The sequence below is a fragment of the Amphiprion ocellaris genome, chromosome 2 (genome assembly GCF_022539595.1).
Source record: "Amphiprion ocellaris isolate individual 3 ecotype Okinawa chromosome 2, ASM2253959v1, whole genome shotgun sequence".
Classification (NCBI taxonomy): domain Eukaryota; kingdom Metazoa; phylum Chordata; class Actinopteri; family Pomacentridae; genus Amphiprion; species Amphiprion ocellaris.
Window position 1 is genome coordinate 34,773,635 of NC_072767.1, and position 18,103 is coordinate 34,791,737.

Consider the following 18,103-nt stretch of genomic DNA (forward strand, 5'->3'; position numbering starts at 1 on the left):
TGGAAATCAAATCAGACATTAGAAAAGAATAAAAGGTGAGAAAAGAGCAAAACTAAACATTTAAGAAGAATCAAACTAAAGACAAAACATTTGAAAAGACACCAGTTAAACTTTAGAAGATCAAATTAAACAGAAGAGACAATAAGACGATCAAAAAGAGCAAAAACAGATAAAGTTCTTAAAGCGTTTTCTAGTCTGAAATGAAAACATCAAGTTGTTTCTTCAAACATTTCCTCTTTCTATGTTCTTGGTTTGATTGTGGACAGATTTACTAAGAACTCATTTCAGAAAACTGCTTTCCAGATAAAGTCTACTAGTAATTGAAGGCATCGATCAAACTAATGTTACCTTCTGATCTCCACAAACTTTACTGTTCAGTGAAGAGAATCAAAGTTTGTTGAGGATTTCTAAAAAACCCACAGGTGAAGGTCTGAGAAGAACTCAGATCAATGGTCTAAATGTGAAATCAAGACTCGTGGTCACAAGTTTTAAGGCTTCTGTTAACAAGAAAGTTCAAACTAACGGAGAAGTACTGAGAAACTTAAGATTTCAGTCCTCAGACTGTCTGAAGGTTCAAACTAACAGAGAAGTACTCAAGAACCTTTAGGTTTTCAGTCCTCAGACTGTCGAATGGTTCAAACTAACAGAGAACTACTGAGAAACTTTCAAAATTTCAGCCCTCAGACTGTCGAAAGGTTCAAACTATCAGAGAAGTACTCAAGAACTTTTAGGATTTCAGTCCTCAGACTGTCTGAAGGTTCAAACTAACAGAGAACTACTCAGGAACTTAGAAGATATCAGTCCTTGGACTGTGTGAAAGTTCAATCCAACAGAGAACTACTGTGGGACTTAGAAAATTTCAGCCCTCAGACTGTGTGAAAGCTCAGGTCCTGAGGACTCGGGAGGTGTGGAGGCTTTGGAAAGTCTTGGAACTGAGGGTTCCACCCTCCAGCACAAAGGCTGAAGTCCAACCTCCTGAGAAAAACAGTCGAGCTGAGACTCGAGTTTAAAAAAAATTCGAAAACGACAAAAAATAGATGATAAATGCGCAAAAAAAAGAAGAATTAGTATCTGAGCGAATAGCTCAGGGGAAAAGAAGACTGACTACCAAGCGGAGGGTCGCAGGTTCAAGACCCGCCACCGGCAGTTTTCTTTCTTTGTCTTTGTCAGGATTTTCAAAAAGTTTAAGAAGTGTCTGGTCTTGAACCAGCGACCTGCAGCTCCATAGGCAAATCCTTAACTCACTGAGCTACAGATCAGATAAAAAGAAATGATTTCGTCGTCCCTTTGGCATCGTAGTTCCTGAAGTGACCACATGGGTGGAGCCAAGGCGGAGTCTGGGTGGAGTCAGGGCGGAGAGTAGGCGGGGAGGTAGGTGGCGGCCTCCCCCCCCAACACCCCCCCCCCCCCCCCCCCCCCCCCCCCACCCCCCCCCCCCCCCCGAGTTGTTGGAGTCGCCACGAGTTCTTCGAGTCTCGACTGGTTTTTCCGAGTTTCTTGAGTTTCCACGAGGTCGGAGGCAGAACAAGTTGTCATGAAGAGGTGTTGAAGTCGGCCAGTATGGAGTGACTTTTTACAGCGACTCGAAGTAAGACCACTAGAAGAGCAGGTCTTTAACCACCATCCATAAAATCCATGGAGTCGGCTCCAGAGAAATGAAGGGAGGTCAACTTTTATCAACCTTCATCCAGATGTTCAACTTGATATCTTTACTTTGACATTTTTAGCACCACAAACCTTTAGTATCACACTTTATTATCATTCATTAGGACTTTAATGGAATCCACCAGCAGATGTATTTTTTGTTGACAAACTTTATTCTTGTCGTCAATGGACTGCAGTATTTAAAACTGTTCCTTCTATTTGACCTCATGTTTCTTAGTTTTAGTGGAGAAAGTTATTTCAATTGTCGATTAGTCTCTTAAAAACCAAATAATAAATTGGATTAGTCAAGAGGTTGAAATTTCTTACTTTGTCATATTTTAAATGTGACAAAAAAATATAAAAATAAAGCATCTTGAGACAATTTGACCTGTAATTGGCATTATATAAATAAAATTGAATTAACATTGTATGTATTTTGTAATGTTGGACTAATTCAGCCATATATGTTGGAAAACACATTTTCTTTGTCCATTAATCTGTTGATTGTTTTCTCCAGTAATTCATTTCTTGTTTTGGTTTATAAAATGTCAAACCCAAATATATTCAGTTTACTGTCATAAAAACCAAAAAGATTTACATTCATGATGCAGGAATCAGGCAGTTTTTCACTTTTTATCTTAGTTTAGTCAGAAAGATAGTTGATAATGTGTGAATTGTTGCAGCTTGTGAGCCATAAAAGGTTTTAATCTTTGGGGCCGAGTGTCAAAAAACATTTAGAAACCAACATCAACAAAACACTCAACAAAGATTTGAACATCATTAAAGGGAAATCCAACTTTTGCATGACAATGTCTGATTAAAGGAAATTTATTTCCAACGTAAATGTGTGATATTCATCCTCTGGAGCTTTCTCTTCACATCGTTTTCCACCTGGACTGGTTTGGTCAGGAGCATGTGCAACAAACATTTGAAAAACTGCACTTTAACATCAATGAATGACACTGAAGTTTAATCTCTACATAAATGAGACTGAGTCTGGATGTGCTGCTCTGTCATTAACTCCTAAGTTTAGGGAAAGTTCAAACAAAAGAGGACAGTTCAAATAAGACTTGAGAATGAGCTTATTTTGAACAAACATCTCAGACTTTCTGAGCTTCAGCACCTATAGCAAGATATTTTAACAACAAGCAACTCAAGAGATCCAGAAGTTGGAGAGAGTTAGCTTTAGCTGAGCCAAAGAACATGTGGGACGCTAACCTAGCAAACATTTCAGACTTTTCTCTGTGAATTCTGAGAAATAATTGACTATTTAATGACAGAGCTACACATCTTAACTCAGTCTCATTAAAACAGACTCTAATTCAGTGTCATCCATCCATATTAAAGTGCAGTTACCCAAAATGTTTGTTGCATGAGCTCCAACAAAACCTGTCCAGGTAGAAGGCCACTTTGACAAACAGGAAGTGGAAGATTCCAAGCAGATTTATAGAAGGGGGAACCGGACTGTACTAAGTGTGGTCCAGTATAGAGGGGTGATTTGTGGGTTTTTAAGGCTGATAATGATTATTAGTGAGACATTTGGAGTAGATAATCATTTGCAGTGAATAAAAGTATTTAAAATCTTGGAGTTAAACTTAGAAGAACACAAACTCTAACAGAAAACTTTAATACATTTTTGTGTTGTTTACAGATGTTAAGTTAAAGTTTTATTTGTGACGTATAACCAATCAAATCACTCCAGAAGACAGAGCGACCACAGGTAGATAAAGGTTCAGAGCAAAAGTAGCGCCATTTTTAAATGTATTTATTACCGTAAATCAGTAAAAAATAAAATACTGATAATCAGTAAATCAGTCAGCCCACAATTACTACAATTCTACAATGTATGTCTCTTTCCTTTGACTTGTTAATTGTTGTTTTCTGGATTGTACTCAGCTGCATGCCTTCGTCCATCCGGCCTCCGTTGACTCGTCCCGCCTGCCGTCTCTGGAGCTGAAGCTGGATTGGAACAGACCAAAGTACAGTCCAATCACGATGCCAGCTGCCTCTCAAAAGACTCCTTCATCAGGTGGCGGCACTTCTTCTGAGGGGAAGCTGAGCTGGACCGGCAGAACTTTGGAGATGTGTTCCAGTGGTTGGTGGATGTGTGGGGAGATAGAGAGGGACCTTTGAATTGTTCAGAAAGGAAAACAGGGAACCCATTGGTAGTTTTAGTTTAGGGTGCTACTGCGGTGTGTTTTTGGGTTTTAAGAGTTGAACAGGAAGAGTTTTTTTTGTATTGATTATCTTTTACTTTGTTCCTGGTTGGAATGCCCATCAATGTCAATGTGAAGTTCACTTTTAGTTCTGTTTATTTATTTTTATTTTACTAAGACCCACTTGCTTTTAACTCCCTCACACGTTGTGTTGTAAACTTCAAAACTCTTTCAATTAAATACTCGTCTAACCCTCTGGAAACCAGCGTTTGGACTGTTTTTATGTTGCTCCTCACTTACTTCAGACAGCCAGGACATAACAACGTTTTGTGGACTAAAGGCTTTTCTATGACTTTTTAGAGCAACATGCTATACTATGACATTTTTTGGGCGACAGGCTACACTATGACGTTTTTTGGGCGACATGCTACACTATGACGTTTTTTGGGCGACATACTATACTATGACGTTTTTTGCCGACATGCTATACTATGATGTTTGTTGAACGACATGCTATACTATGACGTTTTTTGGCGGTTATTTTAAAGACCCAGCTCCTGGCGGCTTTGAGTGAAAGTTTAACATCCATCAAAACGGAACTACAGACAGGTAAATCTGAGCTGTCGGTCAGTATTTCAAACATCAAGTCTGACCCGGCTGCCCTAAAGCACGCGTGGCTGAAACGGAAACTTCACTCTCCACATCACCGACGACATCATCACACTCCAAAGCAGAGCATCTGTCTGCTGAACTTTTAAAAGTGGACTATAAATGTGAAGAATGTGAGCAGCAGCAGCCTGTGAGCAGCAGAACAGATGTGATCAGAAAGAAGTCATTTTCTTTTTTCTTTTCTTTCTGGTTGACTTGATGCTGTCAGATGCAGATGTTGGAGCTGATTCTGATCTTTCAGGATAAAAAGCTGCTTTTCCTTCAGACTTTTCAGGAAATTGTTCTCTCAGGTTTTCTCTGCTATTGATATTTTTATTATCTGTGATTATTTCATTATTGTAAAATAAAGTTTGAGGACTCATTTAGTCATTTTATTCCTGAAATCTTTGACGTAACAGAACTAAACTTCCATTTTCCTTCTTGTACGTCTGATACTAGAACTAAACGTATCTTCAACATGGATCATCTGGTTTTAATGAATCAGCAGCAACATCAAAACAACAAATGAGACAATTTTCAACAAATTCATGAAACTGATGTCATTTAAAACTATCAGTCTGTTTTAGTGTCAAATTAAAGCTGATTACTGACAACTAGAACGTTAACGTTACTGTTTTAATCACATTTAAGTTTCCTGAACGTTACATTAACATCAACCAGCCACAGTTTTATGAACTTAATGAACCACATTACAGGAACACAACACACTTCAGCTGTTGACAGGAAACAACACAAACATGGTTAGCTTGATGCTACATTTAGCTGCTAATCAGGACTGGTCAGCTAGCTCGGTTAGCATCGCTAATTCACATTAAAGCTAATATTCACTGGATGCTAACTCTGTTCTCTGGTCAACACACAAATAAACTCCACCAACTCCTGGGGTTCATTGCTCACATTATATCTGACTCTGAAGTTGAACATAAAGTTCATTAAAACCAGCACTGATCAGTAAATTATCATTTATTACCAACCAGCTGTCGGAGTCCTTCAGTGTCTGTTGGTCCAATCAGCCCAAGGACTGAATTACTGAACTGAAAATTAAAACAAGACAACACACAGTAAAACTGTCTGTGGAAAATGTGCTGCTGCTCCACCGATAAATACCAAGAAACTAAAACAAACTTGGTGGAAGTGTTGCTTTTAGTGATTTTTTTAAATAAATAGCAAGTATGAGGCTTTTATTTTTCTGGAAGTAAAAGGAAACATTGCTTATCCGTAGTTTTGCTAACTTAACTTTAGCTGCACTTTCACCATGTTCTAACAGACCTTTTTTTTAAAAATATTAAAATAGCTGCACTTCCTTTGTATATTTGGTCATTTCTTATGTTGCTGCTGTTTCATTGCAATTATATTTTAATAATATCACTTTAAATACAGATAATTGAAAAGAAAAAACTGGCTCTGAAATACTCAATGGACTGATACGTCATCTAGTGTTAAACTGAATAAGAATTCTTAATAATATAAAATGTAACTGACTGAGCTGTATTAATTAAATCGAGATATTTCAAATTGAAAGAAACACAACATTGACTGAAAGACTTGTCAATTAAACCTTAAATTCATTTACCTAAGAAAACCATCCTTTAATGTCTTACCTTAAATGATCTACATTTTTGAAAAATATAGGTACAAAGTAAAGGTTTCACACTAAAGATGAATCACTGATGAACATTTAATTGCATTCACTATATTATTATGAGGAAACAGATATCCATTTCTGATATTTGTATCAAATATGTTTATGTCTATAAAATGTACTGGACATCAATAAAAATGTCTGCATAGTGAAAAATATGAAGTCCATCTGCATTTATACATCATATTCATATTTAAATAACAGGAACTGCAGCCCACGTTCAGTCAAGTTAGCAGAATTACGGATAAACAATGTTTCCAGTTATCTCTTGCAAAATAAAAGCTGTAATTTGTTTTACGGAAAAATTACATGATTTCAAAAATGTGAGTTAATATCTCTGTTCTTTGTTTCAGTTTTTTTCTCTCCAACAGTGTATGGTCAGATAACTGTGGAGCTCATGTTAATGTTAATGATACATTAGAATAAAATAGAATAAACTTTATTGTCCATCTAAGGCAGTAAAATAGTCTTTAGCCTCAACCAGGAAAACAAACGTTTCCATAAGATTAAAAATAGGACAAAATACAACACTATTGTGTTCCATTCATATCCTGATGTGTTCACTCTTATATTTAATGTCCCTGCAGTTGGAATGAAAAAACCTTGTAGATCTTTTCCTCACTGTTACTGTATTTTCCTTCCAGCCTTGGTCTGGATCATTGGGAACATCTAGTCTGATGGACTGAGAGCTACAGAGAACATGAACATCCAGCTGTGGTTGTCTGATGAGTCTTCTCTCCTTCATCACTGTGAGGAAGAGCAGCACTGATGTCTTCCTCATCCTTCCAGTAATAACAATAATGCTGCAGATTCAGCTCCTCTCTTCATAATACAACTTGTCTTGTGACTGTTTGGTTTTTACACTTCACTGTCAGCAACAGATTATATACTTCGTCCATTTTAGTACATGTGTTTACACATCTTTACAGTTCACAATAGTTAAACAATGTAGTTTTTAAATGTGCAGTAACGGAAATAATGAAGCTCTTGACCTGAATGTGTTGATGTTTTAATGCTGCATATCTGCTATAAATAACGTGGACTTTTTATATTGTAGTTCTGCTACAACAGCAGAGATGAAGTTAAAGGTGATAAATGGAACCTGTGACTACTAAGAACAGAGAATAATAAACTGCTGAGAGTTGGTCTGTCCTGTAAGTGAAAGATAAACAGGAAGTGGCTCACTGAGGATGTCGTCCATTCAGTCTCCTTCTTCACAACCAGATGAGGTTTTCCTTCTGCTGGCTTCACTCAGAAGATTCTCACAGTGAACATGAGACACCTGAGATGAAGACAGATGTCACAGTATCAGCATCAACAGCAGAGGTTCATTTTAAAGCATCCCTGGATAGATTTCCTCTGTCATATATAGTTTTCCAAGCAGCGAAAGACAGAAAAGCCTGTAGTCACTTTAGCTTTAGGGGAGAGGATTTTATTCTTCAGCTTATCTGTGCTGTAATTTAAATATAATAACTGTAGTGTTCATCATTACTTTGGACATATTATGGGAGGTCATTTTTCTAATCTGCACTAGGATGTACTACAACGTGAACCAGTCATTAAACCACGTTAACGACTAGAGAGTAGATTTACTGTTTTCTCCAGTTTAACTTCAGAGACTCGGCAGATATTCAGGACTACTGACAACACAGAACCTTAACCTTACTGTTTTAATCACATTTAGGTTTTCTAAACGTTACATTAATGTGAACCAGCGTCTTCATGAACAGTTTTATTAACTAAATGTACCACATTACAATAACACAACACACTTCAGCTGTTTACATGAAACTCAACACAAACATCGTTAGCTTAATGCTAGGTTAGCTTAATGTTACGTTAGCTTTAATCAGACTACAATTGAGCAGCTAGCTCGGTTAGCATCGCTAACATTAAAACTAATATTTACTGGATGCTAACTTTCTTCTCTGGTCAACACACACTGAAACAAACTCCACCAACATCTGGAGTGCATGGCACACATTACATCTGACACTAAAGCTGCATATAAAGTGCATTAAAAGCGGCACCGATACGAAAATAAACATTAACTTACCGAACTATCAGAGTCCTTTAAGTGTCTGCTGGTAGCATCAGCTCAAGGCAGAAAACTGGTTAAAACAAGCCAACGGGCAGGAAAACTGTCTGTGGAAAATGTTCTGCTGCTCCAACGATTAATAAACCAACAGTTATTATATCAGAATTAATCCAAAGGAGAAAAGCAGAGTCTCTGCTGCCTCCTCCGTAGGACCTGTCAATCATTCCAGACCAGACTGTCAATCAAGTAGCCCCGCCCCCTGGCTTCGCAAAACTTTAACGCTCTATAAAAAATTCAATATTGATTTATTTTAAGATCGGCCACCTAATCTCTCAGTTTGACCATGAAAACTAACGGAAAAATATACATCTATATAGTCTATGCACCGTACTCTGTTTGGCTCCACACTTGCTGATGACCACTTCCGGTCTTAGAAAATGAAAAAACGGACCTTTTTTCGTTTGTCTCTTTCTGATTTTACTTTTTTGTTATTCTAAATCTAAAATGAAAATCAGCGCATTTTTAAAATTTCGTACATCCCTTTTTGATCATGAAAAGGAAAAACGCCTTGTATTTCAATTTTAATTTTTGTATTTTAAAACGAAAATCAAATAACCACTCCTTTTTTGTTTTTCAATACCCGTTTCAGAACGGAAAATCCAACTGCCAGATAAATACACGGACCGTTTAGTATGTCGTCCTAAATGTGGAAAAAGACATCATAGTTTAGTATGTCGTTGAAAATATCACTAAAACGTCATAGTTTAGTATATCATCCAAAATATCACAAAAACGTCATAGTTTAGTAGGTCGTCCAAATTGTATAAAAACAGTCATAGTTTAGCATGTCGTCCAACAAGTGGAAAAAAGGTGCCCAGGTAGCCAACCAGTTGAGAGGGCCACTCCTAAATAGGACTGTGTCAGAGACGCAGGTTCGATTCCAGCTCATGGCCCTTTACTGCAGGTCTTCCCTGCTTCTGTCTTCCTCTCTACTTACACATTGAATAAAACCAACAAAAGGGCCCAAAAATAACTTCGAAAAAAAAATAACAGTTTAGTATGTCGTCCTAAATGTGGAAAAAAAATGTCATAGTTTAGTATGTCGTCCATAATGTCATCAAAACGTTTTTTCTGAATTGGTTTTAGTACATTTTCTCAATTATAGTTATATCTGTAACATTTTAATTGCACGGCTTTAACTTGTAAAATACTTGAAGTATTTGATATTTTGGTATAGGCACTTTTATTGCACCACTGGATACAATCTACCTAAAGCCCTGCAGCTCACTCAAATCGAAAGGCGGTTTGTTCTGATACAAATACTCTATTTCATACTTGCTCTGGGTGTATAAACATATCATTGCATGCTCTCAGTCTTTACTTTAAGATTTATATTTGCTATAAAAAAAATTACTTTGTGCTCGCTCCAGTGTCTTTGTCACTAACAGACTTGAATATAAATCAGGCTCACTGAAAGGTTTGGCTATTTATACTCTACTGTACCTCTGCTCAGGGGACGGTGACTCATTATGTATTCTGTACACAGACAGTATTACGTACCTGGAGACACCCACCAGTTAATGGGGTGGGTGGGTGCATGGTGTGTCTCCGGGAAGGGGAGGAGACTGAAAGCCTGAGTCACTGACTGCTGCTGTAAACCGTCCTGTCCCCCTTCAGCCTCGGTGCCCCAAAGACATCAGTGGGTTTCTTTTTTCCAGACACTCATCTTAGAGTGTGATATCACTGCCTGCTGCTGGAGTCCCACTCAGGATCATTACCTGTAGGCTGCAGGCACACACGACACACACAGCCCACACACACAATGAATATGATGAATTCTATGCATTATTGTAAGGAGCAAACTGTCACAGCAGCAGAAGGCAATATTTCACATATACTGCTTGTATTCTCTGACTTACATGGATTAGAGGACACTCAGACTGTGGTGTCATTGTGAGAAACTGAATGACTGAAGTTCAATATGATAGTTAAAGAGAAACAGCTGTGCTCTATAATGAAACCTTTGAAAAGACACCAGACTTAACCATGAGTAGATTTACAGTAAAAAATGATTTCCACACTGCATCAACTTAGATATAAAATACACAGCAAAAAAATGGTCCCATCTAAACTCTCTGCTTGCATCTGGACAGAGTACATTTTTTAGATCAAAGATGACAGCAGAATCTCAGTATTTTCAGTCTAAGCGAACAATGTTTCTTCACATTGGTGCAGCAGTGCCAGATTGATTCAGTCTCAGGTTGGCTTTCTAAACACTGATCAGTGTCACTAATTTGTTACTGACGTTGGTTCCACATTTCAATAAAAAAGAACCACTTTAATAATCATAGGCAAAGATTCCTAAATATTCGGACACATGCATTTGTCCCCTTCAATTAAAAAAAAAAAAAAAAAAATGCTATAATGTATACTCATCGATGCAAAGGCAAAGATGCCTTCAATAGGGGTGGGTCTTTTTCTTCAGTGTCCCAAACACAGATATGTGCGAAATGTCCTGAAAATGCAGGAAGCTTTGAATGTAAGCAGAAATCTTGCTGACACATGTCTGAGCCATTAAAGTCTAGGATTTTTTCTGGAGTTAAAAACCCTTGGAAGTATTACTAAATTTTGTTTGGAGCCACAAAAGAAGACCAAAAAATAAACTATCCTTGCTGTGCTGAATCATAAGGGATGATATTAAATACCTGAGGGCCCAGCTTTATATTCCTTTACATTTAGAATTCTCACATGACATTTCCACTATGCAAAATGGTGCAGAAAAGGCACAAAATGGTGCATAAAAAAAATCACCAGAATGCAGGAATGTTAATAATCATCTACTAAACCAAACATGAGACCTGCGCAGCATAAAGTCTGACACCACAGCTCGTGCTTAATGCGCTCTTCATGAAAAAAACAGCCTGACCAACAAAAGAAACAGGCTTGCGGATTTTCACAGTTTGCTGCACGAGTATAAAGATCAGCACAGTTTTCATTCATGCATTCATTCTGTGCTTACTCAACCTCAACAAACATCTGTCTTCATTTCCTCTACATCTAGATGATCTCTTTCATACTTCTACAGAACATGAAGGATAAAAATCGCATGAACTTTGCCTGAAAGTAATTTTCCAAATTGAAAACTGTCAATATGTAGTAATTAGATGGATATTTTCGGGGCCTTTCCTCCAATACGGAGGGCAGCGCAGTATAAAAGGGCAGCCTGGGCGTTATTGATTGGCCCATTCAGTCGCGTTGAAGCAGGAGACCGTGTGCAGACTCCCCTCCAGCAGCAGTGCGGAGCAAAACTGTGGCACCAGTCTGACTCAGTGAGTCGCTTTAAGACCATCAGTGCCATGGCACCATCACATCCTCCGGCCACTGGATCCCCCGCAGTTTCCTATTAGAGCCAGTGCGCCACTAGGGGAATCATTTTACGCCAATATCTACAAGCAGAACCCGACTGTGGAGATTCTCTGTCCTCCTGTTGCGCCATGGAGAACTCCAGCCTGCTGGGCGGCAGGGCGCAAAATGCTGCCCTGATGGACTTTCTTTTGTCGGACACTTTGATGCAAGTTGTGGACTCTCCAGAGGTCGGCGTCCTGGATGGATTAGGACTCGCCAGCGGTGCCATGTTTCTTGAAGCATCCAGGAATGCCGCTGGAGCGGAGTTCATGGCCGCTCCCCCGACGGAATCCCCTCACCTGATGCCTGCCTTCTGGGATTCCCCGCTGAGCCACGGAATCAATGTATTCGTGGGACTGGTCCTGTGCTTCACTATGTTGGGGCTGGGCTGCACGGTGGAGGTGAGCCAGCTCGGGCAACACATCCGCAGACCCATCGGGGTGCTGCTGGCTCTGGTGTGTCAGTTCGTTATCATGCCCTTGGTGGCCTTTCTGTTGGCTTTAGCCTTCTCTCTGGATGATGTGGCAGCGATGGCCGTTCTCCTGTGTGGCTGCTGTCCTGGAGGGAACTTATCAAACATTATGTCTCTGCTGGTGCACGGAGAGATGAATCTAAGGTACTGTGCTCACCCATACATGACATGAAGTGAGTTATCATGTCAAACTGAAAACTGCATTTTCCGTTTTTTCTGTGCGTAAATGCAAGAATATTACGCACAGAAATAACAGAAAATACATAAAGTTTACGCATGACTTTAACGTCCTGCGTGCTTTCTCAAAGTGAGTTGTTTATCAAATTTAAACAAAAATGATCAAATTTTTTTTTGAAAAAGAGAGCGATCACGTCCACTTTACACTCCTGTAACAGCGCGTCTTTGCTCTCCTCTCCAGTATCATCATGACCATATCTTCCACTCTGCTGGCGCTCGTTTTGATGCCGCTCTGTCTGTGGATCTACAGCCGGGCCTGGATCAACACACCTGTGGTCAACCTCATGCCCTTCGGGGCGATCATCCTGACCCTGTGTAGCACCCTCATCCCTATTGGTTTAGGAGTTCTGCTTCGGTACCGTTACACGCGTGTGGCCGACATTGTTTTAAAGGTAATGTCAAGTGAGCAATTTATCAAAGTTACTTTTCAGAATCAGCTCACCGACTTAGTGACAGTGGCACTTTTGGTTAGGGACCACCTTTGCGCAAAAGCGCACTGCGTATTTTTCAGTGCCTGCCGTCAGAGGGGAGATGGTGACCGCAGGAAGAGTGACATCAGAGTGTCAGGAAGAGCTCCTCCTTGCCATTTATGATAAAAGCCACCCGTAAGGGAGGGCCACATCAGTTAGAGCAGACAATAACGTTAGGCAGCAGAGATGCGCTGATGCAGGCCTGTTTGGAAAGTCAAGTCAGTTTCAATTGGAGCTGAAAGAGAGGCTGCAATCCTAACAACTTATGGCACCCTTTAGACTTATGATAAACATAAAGAAAGAATTCAAAAAACAACAACGAAAGAAAACATAATAATGAAAAGCAAAAAAAAAATAATAATAATGAAAAATCTTAGAAGAAAGCATGAATATGGCATGTAAAAGTCTCTTTAAACCCCTCTGTGTCTGCAGGCCTCTCTGTGGTCTCTGCTGGTCACCCTTGTGCTGCTGTTCATCCTGACCGGAGCGATGCTGGGGCCAGAGCTGCTCTCCACCATCCCACCTTCTGTCTACGTGGTGGCCATCCTGATGCCTCTGTGTGGCTATGCTGCAGGTTATGGCCTGGCTGTGCTCTTTGACCTCCCTCCCAACAGCCGCAGGGCCGTCTCCCTGGAGACAGGGTGCCAGAATGTGCAGCTCTGCACCGCCATCCTCAAGCTGGCCTTCCCCCCTCAGCTGATGGGGGGCATGTACATGTTCCCTCTGCTGTACGCCCTGTTCCAAGCAGCCGAGGCTGGCATTTTCATCCTGGTCTACAGGATGTACAGGAAGAATGTCCTGCACAAACCAGACCCCATGGTGGACGGTGAGGACACGGACATAACATATCAAAGGTTTGAGGATGAGGACTTTGACGCGTCTTATGGTGCGGTGACAGTGAGCGACCCAAACTCCATCATGCTGGACCCCTGTCCTCCTGATCCTACTCCCGTTTAATGTGCAAATAAAAAAGAATGATGTATGGGAGCAGAATAAGAGCTGCAGGTGGATTCATCATTTTGACTGCTGTCATTCATACGAGAAAAAAACTGGAAAACAGGGAGAATATGGGACACTATGCAGGGAAATCCAGAATGTTTATCATCAGTATGACTGATTTAAAAGAGGTGCTTCATGTCATAAGCTTAATTCATTCAACCTAAACACTCATGACTATTGTAGAGATATAAAAATACACCATGTTTGGAAATGCTGCTGGTACATATAGTCAAACTTACATTAATCAGTAAATCACACAATCAGAACAGTTTCAGTGCTCTATGTGTGTGCGTGTGTGTGTGCGTGTGTGTGTGTGTTTGAGACTAAAAGTCATGCCACAAACATATCAGCATTGTGCAGATTTCCAGACAAGCCTGTGCCAAACCAATATCTGTGCTCCACAGTCTGAACAAACTGTATCATATGTGTATATTACAAACTGTATCCAGAGAAATTAAAGTGACTAAACTGAACTTGTACACCTTGGTCACGTTTTTTTGCTGCCACACCTGGCTTTAATCAGACCTGATGGCGCGCTCGTGTTGCCCATCTATTTAAATAGTTACCATCAGCAGGCTTGGTTGGTTGAACAAAATGGCAACGTATGGTGAGGAGCCAGTCGACAGCTACTTCTATTCATCTTACAACCCCTACCTGGGCAGATACCCCCGGTCCAGGGACGCGGGGTGGAAATACAAAAGTTACCTCTCCCACTATGGAGACTCTTCTGACGCCTTCAACAACCACCAACGCGCCCGGCTGAAGTCCATCTTATCCCAGATCAATCCCAAACTCACCCCGAGGCTCAGGAAGGCGAACACCAAGGATGTGGCGGTGCAGGTCAACCCGAAGAAGGACGCCTCGGTGCAGTGCTCCATCGGCCCGCGGACCCTGCTGGCTATGAAGCGGGACTTCCAGCGTAAGAGGGGGCAGGAGCCCTCGTCGTCCGGCGGCCTTGGGAGCCCCAAGGTGGCGGGCGTTGTGCGTTACCCCCGCACCCTGGCCGTGTATTCCCCCATAGCGTACCGGAGCGTCACCTCCTTCCTGGTGGATGAAAACAACAACAAGGAGGCCACCTGCGACACGGAGCCGCCCGGTGACCCGCCAGCGGGAGACACCGAGGGGAAGAAGGACGAAGACAGCCAGGCTAGTGAGGACGGAAAGACCGGAAAGCTTCCAGAGCAGAACAAAAAGACCAGGACCAAGCAGCAGGGGAAGACTGGGGAGGGACAGCCGGCTGCAGAGGAGTCAAAGGGCAGGTCCAGGGTCCGCTTCCAGGTGAGCTGGTCCTCCGGCAGCCATCTTGTTTACACCCTCCAACGGTTACTTCCGGGTAGCACGAGCAGCCTTTATCTGAAACAGCAATAACGGTTATATTTATGTTTACAGGGACATGATAAGTCGTTTTGCTCCTTCAGAATGTTATAGATGTCTGCCAATATTGTTCATTGATTTTTCAAAGATGGCTGTTAAGAAAAATAAAAACAAAATGCATTAACTATATTTTCAAAATACAATACAAAACATTAAATCTTTAAACTACCTGGATTTTCATTGTTCACTGTTAGACTTCTTGTTTCAAAGTAGGATCATTATATAGCAGTTAAAATTTAAAGGGTAATTTCATTCTACTCTACTAAACCCGGCCTTCATCAAATTCACATTGATATAAATGCACATGAACAATGTGATAAACAAAACCTAATTTTCTGCCAATCCGGTATCACCAGAATGATGCTGTGTTGTTGAAAGTCATTTATGTGGTACAGTTGAAATTTTCAATTATGACAATCTTCATCTGATCATGAATACCTGGATTGTTCTCATGAGGACAGTTAATTTCAACTAAACTAAGCACATATGGAATAGTCAAATTTAAATGGGGAGCTTTGGGGAAAAATGGCATTAATACTGCAGGAGACTGAACAAACTCACTAATTTGCCTTTCTGTCCATCAGTTTCTGGAACAGAAGTACGGATATTATCACTGCAGAGAATGCAATCTGCGATGGGAGAGTGCCTATGTGTGGTGCGTTCAGGGCACCAACAAGGTGAGCTAATGTTTAAGGGCTGTTATGACTGCATTTCACCCAAGTCATGCTTTTTAGATGGTGAGCCTTCTGTAAAACTGTTAGGGGCTAAAATATATCTTACTGGTGCATTTTTTAAGAGACCTCTGCTGTAACCACAGTGGTGTGTGTTCTAGGTTTACTTCAAACAATACTGCAGGAAATGCCAAAAGGACTTCAACCCGTACCGTGTTGAGGACATCACATGTCATGTAAGCCCTGTTCTCTCTCGCTCTGTAAATTTAAAAAGCTTATATGGGTCACCAATACTTGTGAACCGTTTTCCTTTTTTTTTTTAGGTTCTGAACACCAAATGGTGCAAAGACCGTATTGAAACTTAAATTTGGCGGCCTAAAAATACTCAAACGTGAAATTTTGCACACACATCTGGACCAGTGAAAAATTTTATATTTTAGGGAATTGCATAGATGTGAGCCAAATGGCTCTACAGCGCCACCTGTAAAATTTCAAACATTTACTACGGTCAGTACATGTCACCTATAGTTATGAAATTAGGTAGGCATAAGCAACTCAAGATGCACAAAAATGTAATTGACAGCCATACCCATAACACAACAGGAAGTCGGCCCTTTTGAATTATGTATCAAGTTTTGGACAATTTTCGACTAATTTTTGCACATTTTCAAAAGCTATAAACTCAACCACGGGAACTCCGACAGAGCTCAGATTTGGCCAGGATGTACAGCAGGCATGGGTGATCAAAAGTGTGAGGGTGTGGAAATGCCAGCCCCTGGGATTTTGACATTATGCCATGAAACAGGAAATGCTGTATATCGAGCCTGTACATGCTCCAATCTGTCTCAAACTTGACATGTGTGATCAGATTCCGGCCCTCATTATATCCATAGGTCAAAATACAGTCACAGTGATAGCGCCACCTGGTGGATGGACAGGAAATGCTCTCTAACTAGCCTGTACATGCTCCAATCTGCTTGGAGTCGTCCACTAGCAAGGATGTGAAGACCTGATGCTGCTTGTAGCTTGAATTTTTTTCCCTTTCCCCTCAGACTTGCAACAAAGCACGCTGTTGCTGCGCGCTAACACAACGGCACGTCGATCCCAAGCGACCCCACAGACAGGACTTGTGCGGCAGATGCAAAGGCAAGCGTCTCTCCTGCGACAGCACATTCAGCTTCAAATACATCATCTGAGCAGCATCTCGGCTAAACTTTGCTCTGTAGCTCATCTACACGAGTCCTGTGTGGGACATCTTCAGCCCAGATGTCATTATCATATCAACAGATGTTTGATGTTTCAGTACTTTATTTCACACCTGTTTTGTGTTGATGAAAATAATGGTAAGCACCACACGCTTTAGTGTAATAAATGGCTATCTTGCATTTTGTACGGAAGCATTCTTTCACTCAAAACGCTGCTTTCTGTCGGCATGCTGAAGTGCTTCAGTCATAATACTTCAAGAGAGTTGGAGTCTTGACCGGTTTCCTCGGACAGTAATGCTGAAGACGACAGATTTAACTTCTGCAGCTACATGTTTTAAGTTTAATGAGATGTGGAGGAAACGGTGTAACAATTCAGACTGTGCTTGTGCAGCGAGTAAAGTGGAGCTTGAAGCCTCCAGTCAGTGAGAACTGTATTGCTGTTGCACTTTGCTCCAAAGCTGCTGTGGCTGACACAAAAATAAGAACTCAGACATAATGCAAAGACAAATGCAAGATATAAAAAAAAAAAAAATCTAATTCACCCATTTAGAATAACCATGGAAGTTGGGTTAGGATAATCTTATATAAAGTTTGTGCATTAGCTGAATTGAGACAAAATTCAGGTTGTAACTAAATGAAATTGGTTTAATAACTTAATTTTTTTCTTCACCGCAGGTTTAGGTTTTCAAATCCCCTCATCCACATACTAAACAGTTCAGAGTGTTAGAAATTAGATTTTTCAATGAGAGTATCATGAATTTTACAGGTAAATTCCACTAAAGCAAGGAATTTGGGAATATTTTTCAGATGCAATGTGACCAGTTGTGTACTAAGTTTAAGCTCCACTCACTAATACAGTTAAGATTATGTTGTACTGTTGCACTTTACTAATGCCAGTGAAATTCTAGCATGCTATTGTTTTAAAAAAATTAGTGCATAGGAATGAAAACATTTGTTGACTTTGATTAAAAAAAAAAAAAAATATATATATATATATATATATATATATATATTGTGGGGGAATTTAAGTTGGTTTTCAGGTTTAAATGTGTTGAAATGAACAGTCAGTGTTGCATTAGTTTCTTAAAAGCTACTAAATGAAGAAATGCATAAACATCAAA

The 18,103-nt window shown here is 40.3% G+C and overlaps 3 protein-coding genes and 1 long non-coding RNA gene across 5 annotated transcripts in view; 2 read left to right on the forward strand and 2 right to left on the reverse strand.

Annotated features, from left to right (window-relative positions):
• Positions 1 to 1,464: 1,464 nt before the first annotated feature.
• LOC129349939 (uncharacterized) lies at positions 1,465 to 10,773 on the reverse strand. 2 transcript variants are annotated; one of them, XR_008603104.1, is made up of 4 exons: positions 8,168 to 10,773; positions 7,297 to 7,393; positions 5,444 to 5,503; positions 1,465 to 3,771 (listed from the first exon to the last, which is right to left on the reverse strand). It is a non-coding gene; the product is annotated as an uncharacterized LOC129349939 (long non-coding RNA). The 2 variants fall into 2 exon arrangements; XR_008603103.1 differs by having other exon boundaries at positions 7,297 to 10,773.
• Positions 10,774 to 11,381: 608 nt separating this feature from the next.
• Positions 11,382 to 14,205, forward strand: slc10a4 (solute carrier family 10 member 4). The gene is made up of 3 exons (XM_023290620.3): positions 11,382 to 12,170; positions 12,445 to 12,655; positions 13,166 to 14,205. Exons 1-3 carry the CDS (start codon positions 11,644 to 11,646, stop codon positions 13,688 to 13,690), a joined length of 1,263 nt encoding a protein of 420 aa, XP_023146388.1. The 5' UTR covers positions 11,382 to 11,643; the 3' UTR covers positions 13,691 to 14,205.
• The window catches only part of fryl (furry homolog, like), an 86,731-nt gene continuing 82,441 nt past the window's right edge, over positions 13,814 to 18,103 (reverse strand). Inside the window, exon 64 of the transcript XR_008602964.1 lies at positions 13,814 to 15,085. The gene's annotated coding sequence lies outside the window, so the exon portion shown is untranslated. The remainder of the gene's footprint in view (positions 15,086 to 18,103) is intronic.
• Positions 14,291 to 17,162, forward strand: zar1 (zygote arrest 1). Its single transcript, XM_023290621.3, has 4 exons — positions 14,291 to 15,010; positions 15,691 to 15,783; positions 15,939 to 16,013; positions 16,830 to 17,162. Exons 1-4 carry the CDS (start codon positions 14,327 to 14,329, stop codon positions 16,971 to 16,973), a joined length of 996 nt encoding a protein of 331 aa, XP_023146389.1. The 5' UTR covers positions 14,291 to 14,326; the 3' UTR covers positions 16,974 to 17,162.